The sequence below is a fragment of the Odocoileus virginianus genome, chromosome 28 (assembly GCF_023699985.2).
Source record: "Odocoileus virginianus isolate 20LAN1187 ecotype Illinois chromosome 28, Ovbor_1.2, whole genome shotgun sequence".
NCBI lineage: Eukaryota > Metazoa > Chordata > Mammalia > Artiodactyla > Cervidae > Odocoileus > Odocoileus virginianus.
The window spans coordinates 15645312-15667182 of NC_069701.1; the positions used below are offsets into that span (position 1 = coordinate 15645312).

Genomic DNA, 21871 nt, shown 5'->3' on the forward strand with positions numbered 1-21871 from the left:
TACAGCCTTGTTGTACTCCGTTTCCTGTTTGGAACCAGTCTGTTGTTCCATGTCCAGTTCTAATTGTTGCTTCCTGACCTGCATACAGACCTGCCTGCATTCTCAAGAGGCATTCAGGTGGTCTGGTATTCCCATCTCTTTCAGAATTTTCCACAGTTTATTGTGATCCACACAGTCAAAGGCTTTGGCATAGTCAATAAAGCAGAAATAGATGTTTTTCTGGAACTTTCTTGCTTTTTTGATGATCCAGCGGATGTTGGCAGTTTGATTTCTGGTTCCTCTGCCTTTTCTAAAACCAACTTGAATATCTGGAAGTTCACGGTTCACGTGTTGCTGAAGCCTGGCTTGGAGAATTTTGAGCATTACTTTACTAGTGTGTGAGATGAGTGCAATTGTGCAGTAGTTTGAGCATTCTTTGGCCTTGCCTTTCTTTGGGATTGGAATGAAAACTGACCTTTTCCAGTCCTGTGGCCACTGCTGAGTTTTCCAAATTTGCTGGCATATTGAGTGCAGCACTTTCACAGCATCATATTTCAGGATTTGAAATAGCTCAACTGGAATTCCATCACCTCCGCTAGCTTTGTTCGTAGTGATGCTTCCTAAGGCCCAGTTGACTTCAAATCCCAGGATGTCTGGCTCTAGGTGATCACACCATTGTGATCATCTGGGTCGTGAAGATCTTTTTTGTACAGTTCTTCTGTGCATTCTTGCCACCTCTTCTTAATATCTTCTGCTTCTGTTAGGTCCATACCATTTCTGTCCTTTATTGAGCCCATCTTTGCATGAAATATCCCCTTGGTATCTCTAATTTTCTTGAAGAGATCTCTAGTCTTTCCTATTCTATTATTTTCCTCTATTTCTTTGCACCGATCACAAAGTCCTAATTTATCACTCCCTACCTGTTCTCCTTTGGTAACCATAAATTTGTTTTCTATGTCTCTGAGTCTATTTCTGTTTTGTAAGTAAGTTTATTCATATTGTGTTTTTCGATTGCACATATAAGTGCTATTATATGATCAATCCTTCCGTGTTGCTGCCAATGGCATTATATCATTTGTTTTTTGTGTTTGACTGAGGAATATTTCACTCTGTGTGTGTGTGTGTGTGTTTATGTGTGTGTGCATACACACTAGATTTTCTTTATCCATTCATCTGTGTTGGCTGTTGTACAGTGCTGCTGTGAACATTAGGGTACATGTATCTTTTCAAGTTAGAGTTTTTTATTTCTCTAGATATATGCCCAGGAGTGGGATTGCTGAATCATATAGTAACTCTATTTTTAGTTTTTTAAAGAACTTCCAGATTGTCTTCACTGTGGCTGCACCAATTTTCATTCCCACTGATAGTGTGGAAGGGTTCCCTTTCCTCCACACCCTCTCTAAAATTCATTGTTTGTAGACTGTTAAATAATGGCCATTCTATCTAGTGTGAGGTGGTACCTCATTGTAGTTTTGATTTGCATTTCTCTAAAACTTAGTGATATTGAGCATCTTTTCATGTGCATGTTGGCCATTTGTATGTCTTCTTTGGAAAAATCTTTATTTAAATCTTCTGCCCATTTTTTAATTTTTTTTTTGTTTTCTTTCTTAATATTTAGCTGTTTGTGCATTTGGAAATTAATCCCTGGTTGATCGTGTTGTTTGCAAATATTTTCTCCCATAGATTGTCTTTTCATTTAAAAACTAACAAGTTTGATTAGGTCTCATTTGAGTTTGCTTTTATTTCAATTACTCTATGAGTTAAATCCAAGAAAGTATTGCAGCAATTCATGCCAAAGAATGTTCTGCATATGTTTTCCTCTGTGAGCTTTATAGTATCTGGTCTCACATTTAGGTCTTTAGTCCGTTATGAGTTTGAGTTTATTTTCGTATATGGTGTTAGAGAATATTCTACTTTCATTCTTTTGCCTGTATATATTTTTCTAGCATCACTTATTGCTCCCTTGTATATCCTTGCCTCCTGTGTCATAGTTTAATTGATCATGAGCACATGGGTTTGTTCTGGGCTTTCTGTCCTGCTCCATTTATCTTTGTCTCTGATTTTTGTGCCAGTGCCACGCTGTTTTGATGACTGTGTTTTTGTACTGTATTCTGAAGCCAGGGAGTGTGATTTCTCCAGCCGTGCTCTGTCTCAAGACTGTTTTGGCTATGTGGGGTCTTCTGTATTTCCATACTCATTTCAAAAGTTGTTCTTCCAGTTCTATAAAAAATGCCATTGATAATTTGATAGGGATTAGTGTTGAATCTGTAGATTGCCTTGGGAAGTGCGACCCCCTTTAACAATGTTGATTCTTCCGATCCAAGAACATGGTTTATCTTTCCATTTGTTTGTGTTGTTTTCAATTTCTTTCATTGGTGGTCTTACAGTTTTCAGAGTATAGGTCTTTTGCCTCCTTAAGTAGGTTTACTCTTAGGAATTTTGTTCATTTTCTTGTGATGGTAAATGGGATTGTTTCCTCAATTTCTCTTTCTAATCTTTCTCTGTTAGTGTATAGAAATGCAAAAGCTTATGTGTATTAATTTTGTATCCTGCAATTTTATTGAAGCGATCAGTGAGCTCTAGCAGTTTTCTGGTAGCATGTTTAGAATTTTCTATGTATAGCATCATGTCATTGGGAACAGTGACAGTTCTACTTCTTTTGATGTTTGGATTCCTTTTATTTCTTTTTCTTCTCTGATTGCTGTGTCTGGGATTTCCAAAATTATGTTGAATTATGGCAAGAGTGGGCATTCTTGTCTTGTTCCTGATCTTACAGGAAGTGTTTTCAGTTTTTCACCATTGAGTATGACATTATGGGTTGTCATATATGGCCTTTATTATGTTGAGGTATGTTCCCTCTATGCCCACTTTCTGAAGAGTTTTTATCACGAATGGATGTTAAATTTTATCAGAAGCTTTTTCTGTAACTTTTGAGGTGATTGTATCATTTTTATCCTTTAATTTGTTAATATGCTCTATCACATTGATTGATTTCTGAGATTGTAAAACCCTTGCATCCCTGGGATCAATCTTGCTTCATGTTGATGTTTGATACTTTCAATATATTGTTCCTGAAATACTTGGTTCTAATTCTTTTAGACATATACCTAGACGTAAAATTTATGTGTTGTATATGTAGTATTTCTTGTTTATCTTTTTAAGGAACCACCAAACTGTTTTCCCAAGTAACTGTGCCAGTTTACATTTATCATTTCATTCCAATATATTCAAAGAAGATAGTTTATCTGATTTGTTGAGACTTGTTTTGTGTTCTGGCATTTAGTCTCTCTCAGACAATGTCCATGTGCACTTGAAAAGAGTTCACAGTCTACTGTTGTTGGGTGGAGTCTACCATTTTTAAATTTCCTCTTTCTTGAATCAACATTTGTTTGGTTCCTCAGCTGTGTCCAACTTTTTGTAACCCTGGGGCTGATAGCCCACCAGGCTTCTCTGAACATGGAATTCTCCAGCAAGAATACTGGAGTGAGTAGCCATTCCATTCTCCAGGGGCTCTTCCTGACCCAAGAATTGAAGTGAGGTCTCCTGCATTGCAGGCAGATTCTTTACCATCTGAGCCACCAGGGAAACCCATCTTTGTCTGATTTCCAGAGTTCTCATAATTGATTCTTACAGTTTTTACTTATTATTTTCAGTTTTTCTGTGTAGGGGTAGGAGTTTGAAGCTACCTGCCCCACCATTTTTGCTGACATCTCTCAGCAATTACTTTTTAAAAGAAATATTTTATAATGTCCCTTTAATATTCTGAAATAAAATTTATAGATAGCATAACTTAAAACATACAAAAGTTTTTAAAGGTTGCTGTAGTGCATTCATTGTAATGTAAAGGAGAACTAAAAGGAATAATTTATTAAAAATAGTATGAATTTCAGTAAAGTAAATGTTTCCATATGACACTGGAAGTCATAATGAAGTAGTGATATGTTTGTAACTTTAAAACAGTTGGATTTAAGAGATGTAAGAAATTTAGATTTCCTTTTGTGCAAGTGCTAAAAAAGAGTAAAATCAATTCCTAAATATCAGAATTTCTTATATATATACACGAAATGAGAGAAACCACTTTTAGAGAAGTCTATAAAACACCCATACAAATTACAGATGAAAGAAGTTAAAGAGGTGAAGGAAAGGAAAAAGTATAATGTTCATACAAATGTACTGGGCCTTACTTGAAACGTAATCATTTAGTAGATAATGAAGACATATCAGAGAACACATCTTTTATTTTGAAATCCTAACATAAGTCAGATATTTTAGTTTTGAGTATTTAAGTCCTTGGAAACAATATCGTTTAAGTGATAATGAGTCTCAAAGATGAATTTTTAAAAAGCAATAATAGGGCATGTAGGACCAGATCAAAGTTAAGTTTTAAAAATAAAGGCAGTTGCAAAATAAATGAATAATTTCATTTGGTAATTTTACACTATCACATTCATTCTCCTTTCGAAGGCAAAAGGAGAAGAGGGCAGCAGAGGATGAGATGGTTAGATAGCATCACCGACATAGCGGATGACAGGGAAGCCTAGCATGCTGCAGTCCTAGCATGCATGCGGGATCACAAAGAATAGGACACGACTTAGCAACTGAACAGCAACAGTCATGTTCATACACACACACACCCATACATGATATGCAGTATTTTTAGGACAACCAAGGGAATTAAATAAGATACCTTCATTTCATTTGTTTCTACAATTCAGTAGTTGGTACTCCGCCTCTTAAAAGGAGTCTTACATCATCTATTGAAAATTTTATATTGGCTTGGTTGCTTTTACAGTATTTGTTTTAGTGTACCATTACACTGAAACATTTTCAGATCACAATTTGAATATAAGAGTAGATAAATTATCTTCCTTCACTCCAAATGGATATAATAGTCATAACTTGATACAGAAGTTTTCTTAATTATACTTTTTAAATTATGCTTGACCTCCAAGTAAATTTTTATCTTAACTGTTAATAATGTTGACTGGCTTGTTTCTGACCAGTTTCAAATGGAATAGTCACTCTATATTACAGGTTCATAAAAATCTTTAAATGTAAATGTTCATCATATCTTTTAAAGATAAGGTCTGGCTTTTCTTATCTCCTAGTTGTCATGAAGATTAAGTGAAACGAACATATTTATAGTTTATAATGTGTTTATAAAAATCTGTATTAAAAGCATTATTAACAATTTAATAATAATATGATAAGACATTTTTTAGAGGCTATTCCCTTGGGAAAATTAAAGTTTAATCATGGGTCAGAATTGTAAAAGACTGGACGGAGGAGCCTGGTGGGCTGCAGTCCATGGGTTCGCTACGAGTCGGACACAACTGAGTGACTTCACTTTCACTTTTCACTTTCATGCATTAGAGAAGGAAACGGCAACCCACTCCAGTGTTCTCGCCTGGAGAATCCCAGGGACTGCGGAGTCTGGCGGGCTGCCGTCAGTGGGGTCGCACAGAGTCGGACACGACTGAAGTGACTTAGCAGCAGCAGCAGCAGCAGTGTAATGCTTCACATTTAAAACATAATTTCTTGCTTCAGCTTGCCCCTCAATCCAAATCAGTTTTTAGGAAAGAGTATATTTTGTGACCAAAGTACTTTGTCCTTTAGTTGTTCTGTGTTTCAAAAATATGGAGCAGACTTCCTTGACCTTAGCACTTATCAAGCAGGGATTTTCTCTTTTAAGTGTGTACTGAAAACTGCCTTTTTTTCATGAACATGACCTGTCCTCATATATTTTTAATTGCTTTGTGGTTTTTCATTGTGACAGAAATGTGAATGTAGTACAGAACACGTAATAGCTTCTTGTGGCCTCTGTTTTCTTTTGCAGCCTTCAAGCAAAATAAAGGTGCCTGAGGAGAATTTCTTCAATATTCCTGTTTTCTTAACTGTCTCAGGACAGCTTCATCTAGAAGTGATGTCAGGGTACAGAGTTATTCTTTTCTTTTTTCTCGCATGGGCTACTGTTTATGGGTTGGGTGAAAGTGTAATAATGTTCCTTTTCCAGTGCTAAAACCTGAAAATTGAAGTTAACGTTTGTGGTTAGTCCACGTCAGTTCACTAAAAGTACATTTAGATTGACATTTTGACAATATCCAGATTTCTTACTAAAAAAATCATGGTAGTATCCACTTTTCATTTTTGGTGAAGAATGTAACATTGGAAATATGAAGTGATTTTTTTTTTTCTTTTTACTAATCTTTTTTGCTTAAATCTCAAATTATATAATCAAAATATAAGTACAATTAATCATCTTTATGAAAGTAAAAACAGTTATAGTTCACACCTGAAAATTATAAGAGAGGTACTTGGAACAGATGGAAGAAAAAACTTTTTAAAATTATGGTTTAAATAAAGGAAATTAACTCACACAATCATCATGATGTGTGACCAATTAAAAAGTGTTAGAAGTCAGATCACATTAATTTTAGCCAGTCTTCAAATCTCTGGAAAGTCATTATAATCCTTTCAGTGCAATTTCCTTCTTTTTAGAGATTAAACAGGAAAATCTTTAAAGTACTCTTTAAATCTTATATTCTGTGGGTAGTTTTCTTAATGCTGACTCAACAAGTACTGAGTCTCTACCCAGCTATAAATATCATTGTTTTCTCATACAGAGCTTGAGACTTAAAAATCTCTTTAGGAAATGGCTACAGTGAAAATAGGGAATCTTTATGTATTTCCCATTGTTTTCTAAATGTGCAGGTGGAAAAACTGAGGGGAAATAGTATTTGTGTCTTTTTTTTTTTTAACGGACTTTACTGGCAGGATAAAGAATGTCAATGGTGGAATAAAGATAGTCTTGAAAATAATATATACTTAGATTCTTTTCTGATTTATCTTTGAGGAAGAAAGATACTAATTGATAATTACAGAGACCAAATAATAGAAAATATTATCAGAATATGGTATAGAAAAACTATTATCATAATAGCCCTGTGAGATTGTAGGAACTGCAGAATTGTTTGTGGGAAAGGCCATGTCAGGCATGTCATGGAAAGTTTCTTGTGCCTGTCAGTATAATTTTTAAAAATTTAAAACATGATTCATAGAAATACAAAGTGAACGTGTATCAGATATTTTATTCAGTTATTACTAAGGAAATAAGTAAACTAGTAAGACTAGTTCAAAGAGCATTTGGGAGGCTGTGAATTAATAGCCAGTTTAATAAAGGAATTTTAGAATAAGATTGCTAGATTAGTTACAAACTACCTGATACCCTGCAGATCAATTAACTCTAATCTTTGGAATTTTCTCTTTTACCTGACAGAAATGATTTGCATCTCTGCTGGACAAAAATCTATAAGTTAACATGTAACTTTACTTAATCTGGGCTATTTATATTTAGTTCAGTAGTAAATAGAATAATGGAGCAAGCGCATCTCTTAGGTAATTAAATAAACTTTGAGTGTGTCCGTAGCCTCATATTACATTGGAAGGATGTGCTATCTCCCTATTAGCTTTATCCAAGTTTAGGATAACCTTTCTTAACAACCTTTCATTATTTGTTTCTTTTTATCTAGAAAGCTAGAGAAAAGGTTAATTTCCCTCAAATGTGTCATAATGTGGGAAAAGTATAAGTTTGCCCAAGTTTTTCTGTTATAATATCAGTAGTGGATCATGTTCCCTCTTTACCAGTAAAGTACAGTGAACCACAGAATACACGGTACTGTGAAACTTGACCCAGGATTAAATGGACAGAATATGAGGGACTTTTTAGTGTGTTATGAAGTATTTCTGACAGGGGCAGTCAAATATCCCTAGTTTAATATAGTTTTAGTATTATTAGTACACAGTACATCATGTTTAAGATTAATGCATGATTTAGTCTCCTGTAAGAAATTGTTAGTCTTTTTTTCCTCGGCATTTTTTTTCTAAATTTTATTTAACAGACTTTTAAAATGGAGTAAATGGTAGCTATATTTAGAAGGCTAGCATTTTCTAAAAGGATATCTGTGTTGCTTTAGTGGGTTTATGACTCCATTTTAAAGTTTAATTTTGTTGTTGTTTTAAATAAACTTTCTATTTTTAATAATTTTTTTAACTAACATTTAAAAAAATTTTATTCATTTATCTTTGGCTGCGCTGGGTCTTCATCACTGCACGGGTTGTTCCCTAGTTTCGGAGAGCAGGGGCTGCTGTCTGGTTGCAGTGCGTGTGCTTCTCATTACAGTGGCTCCTCCTGGGGCAGAACACAGGCTGCAGGGCATGCGACTTCAGTCGTTGTGATTTGTAGGCTCAGCAGCTGCGGCTCTCTGGCTCTCGAGAGCAGACTCAGTAGTTGTGGTGCAGGGGCATAGTTGATCCCTCATGTGGGATCTTCCTGGATCAGGGATGGAACCCGTGTCTCCTGTGTTGGCAGGTGGGTTCTTTACCACTGAGCCACCGGGGAAACCCTGAATAATTTTTAAACATAGAAAAGTTGCAGAGGTAGTTCAGACTTCTTGTATACCTCTCACCCAATTTCCCCTGTTGTTAACATCTTACACATTACCATGGTACATTTGTGAAAACTTAAGAACCCAACGTTAATACACTACTATTAACTTTAATTCCAGACTTTATTTAGATTTCATTGTCATTCCATCAGTGCCTTTTTCCAGGATCCACTTTAGGATGTACTTAGCTGGTCAGTCGTGTCCACCTCTTTGTGACCCCATGGACAATAGCCCACCAGGCTCCTCTGTCCATGGGATTCTCTAGGCAAGAATACTGGAGTGGGTTGCAATGCCCTTCTCCAGAGGATTTTCCCAACCCAGGGATCGAACCCAGGTATCCCACATTGCAGGCAGATTGTTTACCATATGAGCCACCAGGGAATTACATTTAGTTTTCAGGTTTCCCTAGTCTCATCTAGTCTATGACGGTTTTTCAGTCTTTCCTTATTTTTCATGGCTTGTAGAAAGTATGCCAGTCTGGGTTTTTCTTACGTTTTTTCTTAAATTTCAGGAGGCAAAGGGAGTGGAAAGAACACCACAGCAGTGAAGTGCTCTTCTTGTCATATTATGTCAGGAAGAACTTGGTATCAATATGATGCTATTTACATTCATTGCTTGTGTTACTTGCCAAGTTTCACCACTGAAAATGTACTGTTTTTCTCTTTCTCTGCTTTGTTCTTTGAAAATGAGTTACTGAGTGTACCCACCCTTACTGGAGGTAGGAGTGAGTGGTTGGAAAGTGGGAGATGGAATTATGCACCATGTCCTGGGGTGAGGGCAGTATTCAGAATTAATCTGTATGAATGATTTGTTGTCTCTTTGCTCTGATTGATTTATTTAAGTCATCATTTATATCAGGATCGACTGATGTATATTGTATGGTTTAGGCTTTATTTCAATGCTCTGCTTTTTACTTTACTGCTCAGATTGTTTTAGTTGTTGGGAATTCTTATATTTTAATTCTTGTATCCCTTTCACATGCCCCTATCCTTTTGTCTTTTAAGTACCTCCTTACTCTCTGGTACTGTAAGATACCAAGATTTGTTCCTCTGTTAGTTTGTTTTACTGTTTTGTAATTGATGAACCCACACTGATACAGTACTGTCACTCAGAGACCATTGTTTACTCAGGGGTCACTCTTGGTAGTGCATGTTCTGTAGGTTTGGAGAAGTGATGTCATACAGAGTAGTTTCACTGCTCTAAAAATGTATGCTTTTCCAAATCATCCCTCCCTCCTTCTTTTCCTCCCTCCTGATCCCTGGCAATCCCTGATCTTTTAACTGTCCCCAAAGTTTTGCCCTTTCTAGAATGTCATAGAATTGGAATCATACAATATGTAGCCTTTTCATATTTTCTTCATTTAGTAATATGTATTAATATTTAATACTCCATATCTTTTCATGGCTTGATGGCTCATGTCTTTTTAGCATTGAGTAGTATTTCATTACATTGATGTATTACATCTACTTTTGCTTTATTGACTATGCCAAAGCCTTTGAATGTGTGGAGCACAATAAACTGTGGAAAATTCTTAAAGAGATGGGAATACCAGACCACCTGACCTGCCTCCTGAGAAATTTGTATGCAGGTCAAAAAGGAAGAGTTAGAACCGGACATGGAACAATGGACTGATTCCAGATAGGAAAAGGAGTACGTCAAGGCTGTATATTGTCACCCTGCTTGTTTAACTTGTATGCAGAGTACATCATGAGAAATGCTGGGCTGGATGAAGCACAAGCTGGAATCAAGATTGCTGGGAGAAATATCAGTAACCTCAGAAATGCAGATGACACCACCCTTATGGCAGAAAGCGAAGAAGAGCTAAAGAGTCCCTTGATGAAAGTGAAAGAGGATGTGAAAAAGCTGGCTTAAAACTCAACATTCAGAAAAGTAAGATTGTGGCATCTGGTCCCATTATATCATGGCAAATAGATGGGGAAACAATGGAAACTGTGACAGACTTTATTTTCTTGGGCTCCAAAGTCACTGCAGATGGTGACTGCAGCTGTGAAATTAAAATACACTTGCTTCCTAGAAGAAAATCTATGACCAACCTAGACAGCATATTAAAAGCAGAGACATTACTTTGGCAACAAAGGTCCATTTAGTCAAAGCTATGGTTTTTCCGGTAGTCATATGTGGATATAAGAGTTGGACCATAAAGAAAGCTAAGTGCTGAAGAATTGATGCTTTTGAATCCTGATGTTGGCAAAGACTCTTGAGAGTCCCTTGGACTGCAAGGAGATCCAACCAGTCAGTTGTAAAGAAAATCAGTCCTGATTATTCACTGGAAGGACTGATGCTGAAGCTGAAGCTTGAATACTTTGGCCACGTGACGCGAAGAGCTGACTCATTTGAAAAGACCCTGATGCTGGGAAAGATTGAAGGCAGAAGGAGAAGAGGACGACAGAGGATGAGATGGTTGGATGGCATCACTAACTCAATGGACATGAGTTTGAGTAAGCTCTGGGAGTTGATGATGGACAGGGAGGCTTGGAGTGCTGCAGTCCGTGGGGGTCACAAAGAGTCGGACATGACTGAGCGACTGAACTGAACTCAACTGAGTATTTCATTAACTGGAAGTACTATGGCTTATCCTTCTGTTCACCTACTGAAGGACATCTTGGTTGCTTCATGTTTTCGCAGTTATCCCAACCATATTTTTTAATTTTCCCTACCCTGATCAGCCATTTTTTCTAAGAGCCCTGATTCCTTTTCTTGGAAAATGGTATTTAGAAAATAAGACTTAGTCACTAGTATCTTGCTGCTACTGAGGGATTATTGATTTTAAGCCCTTTCAGCAGACATAGCTATAAATGTTTTTTAAAAAAAAGGAAGCTAAGTGTTTTCATTACAGTCTGCCTATAAATAGTGCAGTGAAAGTTGAGTGTCTGTTCTGAAAGAATTAGAAATGCCCTAAATTGTAAAACTTATACTTATGAGATGTCATGTAATAAAGTTTTCCATTTTTTTGTCAGTTAAACCCAGAATTAGAGGAAGCCTTGGCCTAATGTATTTAAAAGGATTTTTGATTATTACTGTTTTGTTTTCTTTATTGGTTTTGTTGATTTTTAGTTTTGTTGCAGGTGTTTTTTTCCCTTTATATATATTTTTACAAAGCCAGAAAGTCAGGCATATTTCAGGATAAAACTGATGCTTTTCTTTTGAACATTACTATTAGAAGTATAAACTAGTACAGCCTCTCTAGAGAAATACTTTTGCAGTGAGAATTATTCTTAAGGAAATGATCTGACAATTTCTATAAAGATGTGCAAAAGAAACAGTTGAAATCAACTTTATGCTAATGAAAAATTACTAACAATCTAAATACTTATTTAAGACTAATCCTCAATGTACCAAGAAAATATTCAGCACCGTTTACCATCTGGGATTAATGGACCTTATTTTTAATAAATATTTTTAAGCCATGTTATGAATAGTTTGCTGAAGTAAAAATAAAGGAATGGTGAAAATCAACTTTATTAGAATTTCAATGAGTATTTAAATATAGCAAACCCAGATTTTTCAGAATTTTATTATTGAGATAATTTACTTATTATAAAATTCACCAATTTAAAATGTACCATTCTGTGGATTTTAGCATATTTTCAGGTTTTTGAACATCACTATAATCTAAGAATATTTTTAATCACCCAGAAAGAGGCTTTTTCCCATTAGCAGTCACTCACCATCCTCTCTCCCACCCTAGGCACCACTGATCAATCTGCTTTATGTGTCTGTGAATTTTCCCATCCTGGATATTTCATATAAATGGAGTCACACCATATATAGCATTTTGTGGCTGTTTTTTTTTTTTTTTTCCCAGAATATATTCAATGTCTGTCAGTGTCATAGCATGTATTTGATTCTTTTTTATTGCCAAATAACAATCCATGTTATGAGTATAGCATGTTTGTTTATCCATTCAGCAGGTAATAGAAATTCAGGTTGATTTTACTTTTTGGCTATTATGAATAATGTTCACACGACTGTTTGAGGACAAGTCTTTGTGTGAACATGTTTGCATTTCTCTTAGATAGGTACTTAGAAGTGGAATTGATGGCTTACATGGTAAATTTCACCATGTGAGGAACTGTTAGACTGTTTTTCACAGTGGCTACACCAGATTTACACCCCACCAGCAGTGTATAAAGATTCCAATTTCTCCACAGCCTTGCCAGCACTTACTATATGTCTTTTATTATTATTATTATTATTATATGTCTTTTATTGTGCCACAGGATACCCAGGTTGCATCCCTGGGTTGGGAAGGTGTCCTGAAACAGAGAATGGCAAGCCACTCCAGTATTCTTGCCTGGCAAATTTCATGGACCAAGGAGCCTGGCAGGCTATAGTCTGGGGGTTGCAGAGTCGGACACGACTGAGGGACTGACATACTCACTGAGTGTGAAGTGGCATCTCTTTATGGTTTTTATCATGCGTTTCCCCTGTGACTCAGGTTGAGCATCTTTTCACGTTCCTATTGACCATTCGTATGCCTTCTGTGGAGAAATGTGTATTTAAATCCTTGGTTCATGTTTTCAGTTGTTTTAGTTATTTGTCTTATAGTTTATAGTTTATTTGTCTTATAGTTTAGTTATAAAAATTCTTTATATATTCTAGATATGAGTCTCTTATCAGATAAACTGATACATTTCTGATAACAGATAAACTGGTATCTATCTGATATCAGATATCAAATCATATAAGAATTTGATACCTGATTTGCAAATATTTTTTCTCATCCAATGGTTTTTTTCATTTTCTTGAATATGATCGATAAACCCAGATTCTTGTCTTTACCTTTCTAGGTTTTGAAAGTACTCCAAATAGACGCCCTTTTGAATGTAGCCAGCTGTGTATCAGTTGCCATGTATGATCCTGGAATATGTCTGTAGTTTAAATACAGGTTAAAATTTCAGATACATCTTTAATAGGCTCTAGCTTATTACTTCTGGTTCTTGCAGCACATTATCAAAAATAACTTTGATACCTCTTAATTTTGTTGAAGAGAGGTTGGCCATTTCTTTGCTCCATAATTGCAAAACATTTTTGTTTTTAAATTTTAAACACCAGTTAGAATGATCAAATCAGTGAAGTTTTTCATTTCTACATGTTATTTTTTTCCTTCCAAATAACTTTGTGTACACACTTGCCTTTAAGCATTTGTCCACTTATTAACCATATCAAGTAAATTTTGATGTATGATTGTCACGAAGTGAAAAAATATTGTCATACAAGGAAAAATAAATACTGTTGTTAAAATGACCATACTACACAAGGCAATCTGCAGATTCAGTGCAATTCCTATCAAAATCCCAATGATGATTTTCATAGAACTGTAACAGATATTTTTTAAATTTGTATAGAAGCAAAAGACCCCAAATAGCCAAAGCAGTCTTGAGAAAGAAAAGCAAAGCTGGACGTATCACAGGCCCTGATTTCAAACTACTACAAAGCTACAGTATTCAAAACAGTATTATTCTAGAACAGACATCTAGATCACTGAAACAGAATAGAGAGCCCAGAAATGAATCCACACTTAACGTGGTCACTTAATCTATGACAAAGGAGATAACAATGTGCAGTGGGAAAAGGGCAGCCTCTTGAATAAATGCTGTTGGAAAAACTGAACTATTTTCTCATACAATATACAAAAACAAACTGAAAACAGGTTAAAGACTTAAATATAAGACTTGAAACCATAAAACTTACAGAAGAAAATATAAGCATTTGAGATTGGTCTCAGTAATATTTTGTTTTTTTAAAATATGTCTCCTCAGACAAAGTTATTTTAAAAAAGCAAAAATAAACAAAAACTACATCAAACTAAAAGTCTTTACACAGTGAAAGAAACCATCATCAAAACAAAAAGGCCACCTACTGAAAGGGAGATGATATTTGAAACAATATTTCTGATAAAGGGCTAATATCCAAAATATACCAAGAACTCATACAACTCAACATCAAAAAAAAAAAATAATATAAAAAAATGAGCAGAGGACTGTTTATAATAGCCAGGACATGGAAGCAACCCAGATGCCCATCAGCAGACGAATGGATGAGGAAGCTGTGGTACATATACACCATGGAATATTACTCAGCCATTAAAAAGAATTCATTTGAATCAGTTCTAATGAGATGGATGAAACTGGAGCCCATTATACAGAGTGAAGTAAGCCAGAAAGATAAAGACCATTACAGTATACTAACACATATATATGGACTTTAGAAAGATGGTAACGATAACCCTATATGCAAAACAGAAAAAGAGACTCAGATGTATAGAACAGACTTGTGGACTCTGGGAGAAGGCGAGGGTGGGATGTTTCAAGAGAACAGCATTGAAACATGTATATTATCTAGGGTGAAACAGATCACCAGCCCAGGTTGGATACATGAGACAAGGGCTCGGGCCTGGTGCACTGGGAAGACCCAGAGGGATCGGGTGGAGAGGGAGGTGGGAGGAGGGACTGGGATGGGGAATACATGTAAATCCATGGCTAATTCATTTCAATGTATGACAAAAACTACTGTAATGATGTAAAGTAATTAGCCTCCAACTAATAAAAATAAATGGGGAAAAAAAAAATGAGCAGAGGGCCTGAATAGAAATTTTTCTAGAAATGACACACACATGGCTAACAGGCATATGAAAAGATCCCCAACATCACTCTTACTAGAAGTGTTAATCAAAACCACAATAAAATATCACCTCACACACATTAGAATGCTTATTATCAAAAAGACAACAAATAACAAAAGTTAGTAAGTATGTGGAGAAAAAGGAACCCTCATGCACTATTGCTGGAAATGTAAATTGGTGCATTCACTATGCAAAAGAGTATATTGTTGTAGTTATTCAGTCACTAAGTTGTGTCCAAATCTTTGTGACCCCATGGACTGCAGCACTCCAGACTTCCCTGTCCTTCACTATTTCCCAGAGTTTGCTCAAACATGTGTCCATTGAGTCAGTGACGCCAGCCAACCATCTCATCCTCTGTCACCTGCTTCTACTCTTGCATGCCCTCAAACTTTCTGAGCATCAGAGTTTTTTCCAGTGAGTAGTCTCTTACATCAGGTGGCCAAAATTTTGGAGCTTCGGTCTCAGCATTAGTCTTTCCAATGAATATTCAGGGATGATTTCTTTAGGATTGACTGCTTTGATCTCCTTGCTGTCCAAGGGACTCAAGAGTCTTCTCCAACAACCACAATTCGAATGCATCAATTCTTCAGCAGTCAGCCTTCTTTATGGTCCAGCTCTCACATTGTACATGTTCAGTTCTGTCACTCAGTTGTGTCTGACTCCTTGCAACCCCACGGACTGCAGCACCCCAGGCTTCCCTGTCCATCATCAACTCCCAGAGCCTACTCAAACTCATGTCCATCGAGTCAGTGATGCCATCCAAAAATCTCATCCTCTGTCCCCTGCTCCTCCTGCCTTCAGTCTTTCCCCGCATCACGGTCTTTTCCAATGAGTCGGTTCTTTGGATCAGGTAGCCACAGTATTGGAGTTTCAGCATCAGCATCAGTCCTTCCAGTGAACATTCAGAACTGATTTCCTTTAGGATTGACTGGTTGGATCTCTTTGCTATCCAAGGGACTCTCTCAAGAGTCTCCTCCAAAACCACAGTTCAAAAGCATCAATTCTTTGGCACTCAGCTTTCTCTGTAGTCCAGTTCTCACATCCATACATGACTACTGGAAAAACCATAGCTTTGACTAGATGGACCTTGGTTGGCAAAGTAATGTCTCTGCTTTTTAATAAGCTGTCTAGGTTGGTCATAACTTTTCTTCCAAGGAGCAAGCGTCTTTTAATTTCATGGCTGCAGTCACCATCTGCAGTGATTTTTGGAGCCCCCCAAAATAAAATCTGTCACTGCTTCCACTGTTTTCCCATCTATTTGCCATGAAGTGATGGGACCGGATGCCAAGATCTTAGTTTTCTGAATGTTGAGTTTTAAGCCAACTTTTTCACTCTCCTCTTTCACTTTCATCAAGAGGCTCTTTAGTTCTTCGCTTTCTGCCATAAGGGTGGTGGTGTCTGCGTATCTGAGGTTACTGATAACTTCTCCTGGCAATCTTGATTCCAACAGATCATAAATGACTACTGAAAAAACCATAGCTTTGACTAGATGGACTTTTGTCAACAAAGTGATGTCTCTGATTTTTAATATGCTATCTAGGTTTGTCATAGCTTTTCTTTCAAGGAGCAGATTATCTTTTAATTTCATGGCTGCAATCACCATCCACAGTGATTTGGGGTGCCAAGAAAATAAAACCTGCCACTGTTTCCGCTCCTTCCCAATCTGTTGCCACAAAATGATGGGACCAGATGCCATGATCTTAGTTTTTTGAATGTTGGGTTTTAAGCTAGCTTTTTCACTTTTCTCTTTCACCCTTATCAAGAGGCTCTTTAGTGCCTCTTCACTTTCTGCCATTAGAGTCATATCATCTGCATATCTGTGGTTATTATTTCTCCTGGCGATCTTGATTCCAGCTTGTGCTTCATCCATCCTGGCATTTCTGCATGATGTTCTCTGCATATAAAGTTAAATAAACAGGGTGACAGTATATAGCCTTGATGTACTCATTTCCCAGTTTGGAACCAGTTTGTTGTTCCTTGTCCGATTCTAATGATTGTGTTTTGATTTGCATGCAGATTTCTCAGGAGGCAGGTAAAGTTGGTCTGGTATTCCCATTTCAAAACAGTATGGGGATTCCTCAAAATATTAAAAATAGGACTACCATACAATCCAACAATTTCACTTCTGGGTGTTTTTCCAAAGAAAACAAACACTAATTTGAAAAGATATTTATTTATTTTTTTTTTATTATAGAAAAATTTATTTACAGATTTATTTCTGTGTTTATTATAGAATTATTTACAATAGCCAAGATATGAGAACTACATATGTCCATCAACAGATGACTGGAACAAGAAGATGTGATACAGTATATAATACAATAAAGTAATACTTAACCATAAAAAAGAATGAAATATTGCCATTGGCAACAACATGGATGGACCTACAGGGTATTATGATAAACGACAGAAGTCCAAGAAAGACAAACACTATATGATTTCACTTATATGTGAGATCTAAAATACAAATGAATAAACAAAACAAATAAATAAACAAACATAAACAGAGTCATAGATACAGAGAACAAATAGGTAGTTGCCAGAGATGAGGGGGTAGGAAAATGAGTAAAATAGGGAAGAGACATTAAGAGATACAGGCTTCCAGTTAACAAAATAAATGAGTCATGGGAATAAAATGTACAGAGTGGGAAATATTATCTGTAATAATGTAATATCATATGATGACAAGTGGTAGCTCAACTTAATGTGATCATTTTGTAATGTGTAGAAATACCAAATCACTATGTTGTGTACCAGGAACTAACTTAGTGCAAGTCAGTTATGTATCAGAGATAAACAAACAAACTCGTAGAGAAAGAGATTAGATTTGTGGTTACCAGAGACAAGGGGTGAGGCGAAAGAGAAATCGGCTGAAGCTGGTCAGAAGGTACAAAATTCTAGTTATAAGATGAAATGTACAACATGATTCATATAATTGACACTGCTGTATCTTATGTATGAAAGTTGTCAAGAGAGTAAATCCTGAAAGTTCCCATCACAAGGAAAAAAATTTTTTTCTATTTTGTATATATACAAAGCTATATATATATATTTATTCAGTAACCTCAGATATGCATATGATACCACCTTTATGGCAGAAAGCAAAGAAGAACTAAGGATCCTCTTGATGAAAGTGAAAGAGGAGAGAGAAAAAGTTGACTTAAAGCTCAACATTCAGAAAACTAAGATCATGGCATCTGGTCCCATCACTTCATGGCAAATAGATGGGGAAACAGTGGAAACAGTGGCTGACTTTATTTTTCTGGGCTCCAAAATCACTGCAGATGGTGACTGCAGCCATGAAATTAAAACACTCTTTCTCCTTGGAAGAAAAGTTATGACCAACCTAGGCAGCTTATTAAAAAGCAGAGACATTACTTTGCCAACCAAGGTCCGTCTAGTCAAAGCTATGGTTTTTCCAGTAGTCATGTATGGATGTTAGAGTTGGACTATAGAGAATGCTGAGCACTGAAGAATTGATGCTTTTGATCTGTGGTTTTGGAGGAGACTCTTGAGAGTCCTTTGGACTTCAAGGAGATCCAACCAGTCAATCCTAAAGGAAATCAGTTCTGAATGTTCACTGGAAGGACTGATGCTGAAGCTGAAACTCCAATACTTTGGCTACCTGATCCAAAGAGCTGACTCAATTGAAAAGACCCTGATTCGGGAAAAGATTGAAGGTGGGAGGAGAAGGGAATGACAAGAGGGTGAGATGGTTAGATGGCATCGCCAACCCAGTGGACATGAGTTTAGTAAGCTCCGAGACTTGGTGATGGACAGGGAGTCCTGACGTGCTGCAATCCATTGGGTCACAAAGAGTTGGACACGACTGAGTGACTGAACTGAACTGATGTATACAAGATGATGGATGTTCACTAAACTTACTGTGGTAGTCATTTTACTGAAATATTTAAGTTTATTATAAGGTGCTTTTACAGTCCTGCATGTCAATTATATGTCAATAAAACTAGAAGAAAAACATTAATCAGTATATTAAAACATATAAAGAATATTGTCACATATCCTTTTAGCAGAATAGTATGGTCCGAGTTCATATTGCAAATTATTGTGTGATGCAGTCCTTGCTATGAAATGATTTATTAGATGAAGTACCCTGTTTCCTTTTTGCCCATAGAATTGTATAATTCACTTACCAGTTCTTGTGTCTGAGAAATTGATTTAGGATATTGTTATCTAAAGCCTCATAGTCTGAGATTTCACTTACACAAACAATTTTACGAACATTGTTAGAGACTAGATTATTACTCTCTCTTTCTGTTCGTTTGCTAGTTTAGTATTTATGAAGCATCTTTATCATTTTTCTTAATGTTTGTCATTTTGAGTGAAAAATAAGAAATCTCAGTTCTCAACTGTGTTCTCTGAAAACTACAGGTAAGACTACAATAATAGTGTCTCCAGGCTTTTCTAATATCTTAAAAAATAACATGATAGTTCATATACTGCAATGAGAAAACTGGAGGTGATCTCACTATGCATCTCTCCCTTATCACTATGCATCTGAGACATCCATCATTCTGTTCTCAAAACATTTTACTGTTTTTAACTTAATTAGAAATAATTGATGAATAATAAAATAATTTCTAGGCTGATGAGATAGCAAAATGTTTCAATATACAGGAAATGTAAGATCACTAAAACCTCTTATTTTCTTAGATTCATGAAAGAATTCAATGGGTTTATTCTGTTAGGAAAAAAAAATAGTAGAGATTTATGTTTCTTGGATGATTCTGTAGTGTCTTGAATTGTGTCTCCCCAAAAGACAATAACTCTGAATGCAACCTTCTTTGGAAATAAAATCTTTGCAAATGTGATCAAATTAAAGTGCTGGATTAAAGTGGGCCCTAAATCCTATGACTAGTATCTTTATAAGAGAAAGGAGAAGTTTTGGATACAAAAAAGGTCCACACCATGGGAGGAAGACCATATGAAGGCAGAGGCAGAGATTGAAGTGATGCCTAGGAATGCTAAAGATTGCTCAGAGCCGTCAGAAACTAGGAGGAGACAAGGAGGTATTCTTCCCTAAAATCAAGCTGAAGCAAGGCACTGCCAACATCTCAGTTTCAGACTTTTAGCTTCCACAGGCTAGGTAGAATAAATTTCTGTTGTTCTAAGCCATCTAGTTAGTTTTAAGTAGGTACAGCCATCTAAGAAAGTATAAAAGTCATGGAATACTACTTTTTAGAAATAGCTAAAACTGCTCAACAGAAACTAAAAGATTAAAACAATAAACTTGGGATTAATTATTAATAATTTTGATTCATCTAAAGAATGGATTACTGTACAGCCATTAAAATTATTGATGAAGCTTTACAACGTGTTGTTAAAAGAGAAAAAAAGTGGTCATGAGGTTATTTACATTGTGTGTACATGTATATATGGGGGGAAGTCTGGAAAATATGCACCAGTATTCAACTTGTAAGCAAGACTATCTCGGCTCATTTTTATTGTCTCCCTTAACTTTTTTTCAGGTTTGAAAAACTAGTGTTTATTACTTTGATAGTGAGAAAAAATTGGCTATTTCTCTTTGGGGAGAAAAAAAATCAGTTTGGTCTTTGAATTGATTTCTTTCCAGTTTGATTAATTGGCTGCTTTGTGACTGGTATGAGCATTCCTAAACTCATTCATTTCCTTGGGTTATCTCATCAGTTCAGATGCTGAGCTCAGAAGCCATGAAACATTCATACTCAGGATGTGCTCATCCTGTTAAGTGGCTGTGGTAATATGTCAGCATGTGAACTTGATTTAAAGTGAGGTACCAATTATAACTGGGTGTGAAACTGTCTTCCCATCCCATATGACTTCATTCTTCATACGTTTAATATTTAGCTACTTATCTGAACTTTGTTAATTGATACTCATTTGATTTTCAAGATTTTTTGGCTGTTTTATTCCTGCTCTGCATTTTCATGTATCTCTGTGTTTCTAATATTCTTCCTCTAATTCTGCTTTTTCCATATTAGCTCATACCTGCTCGACTAAAGTATAATTTCCTCCTTGACTTCTTCCCTTTTTTTTCTCAACTGAGATTATTTTTCTCTTTTTTTGTTCTTTTATAATAACTATCACTTCATATCCTAGAGGGGAAAAAAAGGTTCTATTGTCTTTAACATGTAGCCAGTTTGTAATTGTTCTCATTTGCCTGTCTCATAAATATTCTAAACATCCTTATGTACTAGACAATAGTGGGTGATTTAGTAAGTATTGTTGAATTGAATTTGTAAAACACAAATTCTCATCCTTCAAAATTTTTCCTCTTACCATTTCTACTGTAAAGTTTAGTCTGCAACAGCAGTTAAATGTACATTCATCACTGCTTTTACTCTATTCATGAAAATGATATAACCCTGAACATTTGAAATCTTTAATTACCTTATTGTTTCCTGAATGTGTGTGAGTGATGATGATTATGTTGTTTTCTTAATTGTGGGACCTTAAAACACATAGATTATTTCAAATTTATTATTTATGTTAAAAATTAGCCCTATTTAATAGAAATATGAATTAGCAGACTATTGATATGAATGACTCAAGAACTTCATTCATTATTTGTATATACAGACAGGCGATGAGCATTTCCAGCAAACTGAGCAAAAAATGCAGAGACTGCTTAGTAGGAATATTTAGTTTTCTCATGTACGAATGAAGAATGTGAATATGTGGATTAACCAGGGTTGGATGTTACGAAATCGGTATGATGAAAGTAGCTAAGTACAGAAGGTTATAATGAGAGATCATGGAGTCTGTACTTCAGTAAGGAGAGAAGTGAGGAAATAAAAGTAGA

General features: G+C 35.9%; 1 protein-coding gene across 10 annotated transcripts in view; it reads left to right on the top strand.

The window, feature by feature from the left end:
• NARS2 (asparaginyl-tRNA synthetase 2, mitochondrial) overlaps positions 1 to 21871 on the top strand; it is a 130257-nt gene that overhangs the window by 55791 nt on the left and 52595 nt on the right. For 9 of the 10 annotated variants that reach the window (XR_011484308.1, XM_070457237.1, XM_070457235.1 and 6 more), the window contains one exon: positions 5816 to 5910. The exons of the other annotated variant lie outside the window; for it this stretch is intronic. Coding sequence is in view for 8 of the 9 variants with exons in the window: in XM_070457237.1 (XP_070313338.1) it covers positions 5816 to 5910 (95 nt within the window). In the remaining variant the exon portion in view is untranslated. The remainder of the gene's footprint in view (positions 1 to 5815; positions 5911 to 21871) is intronic. 10 annotated transcript variants of the gene reach the window in all.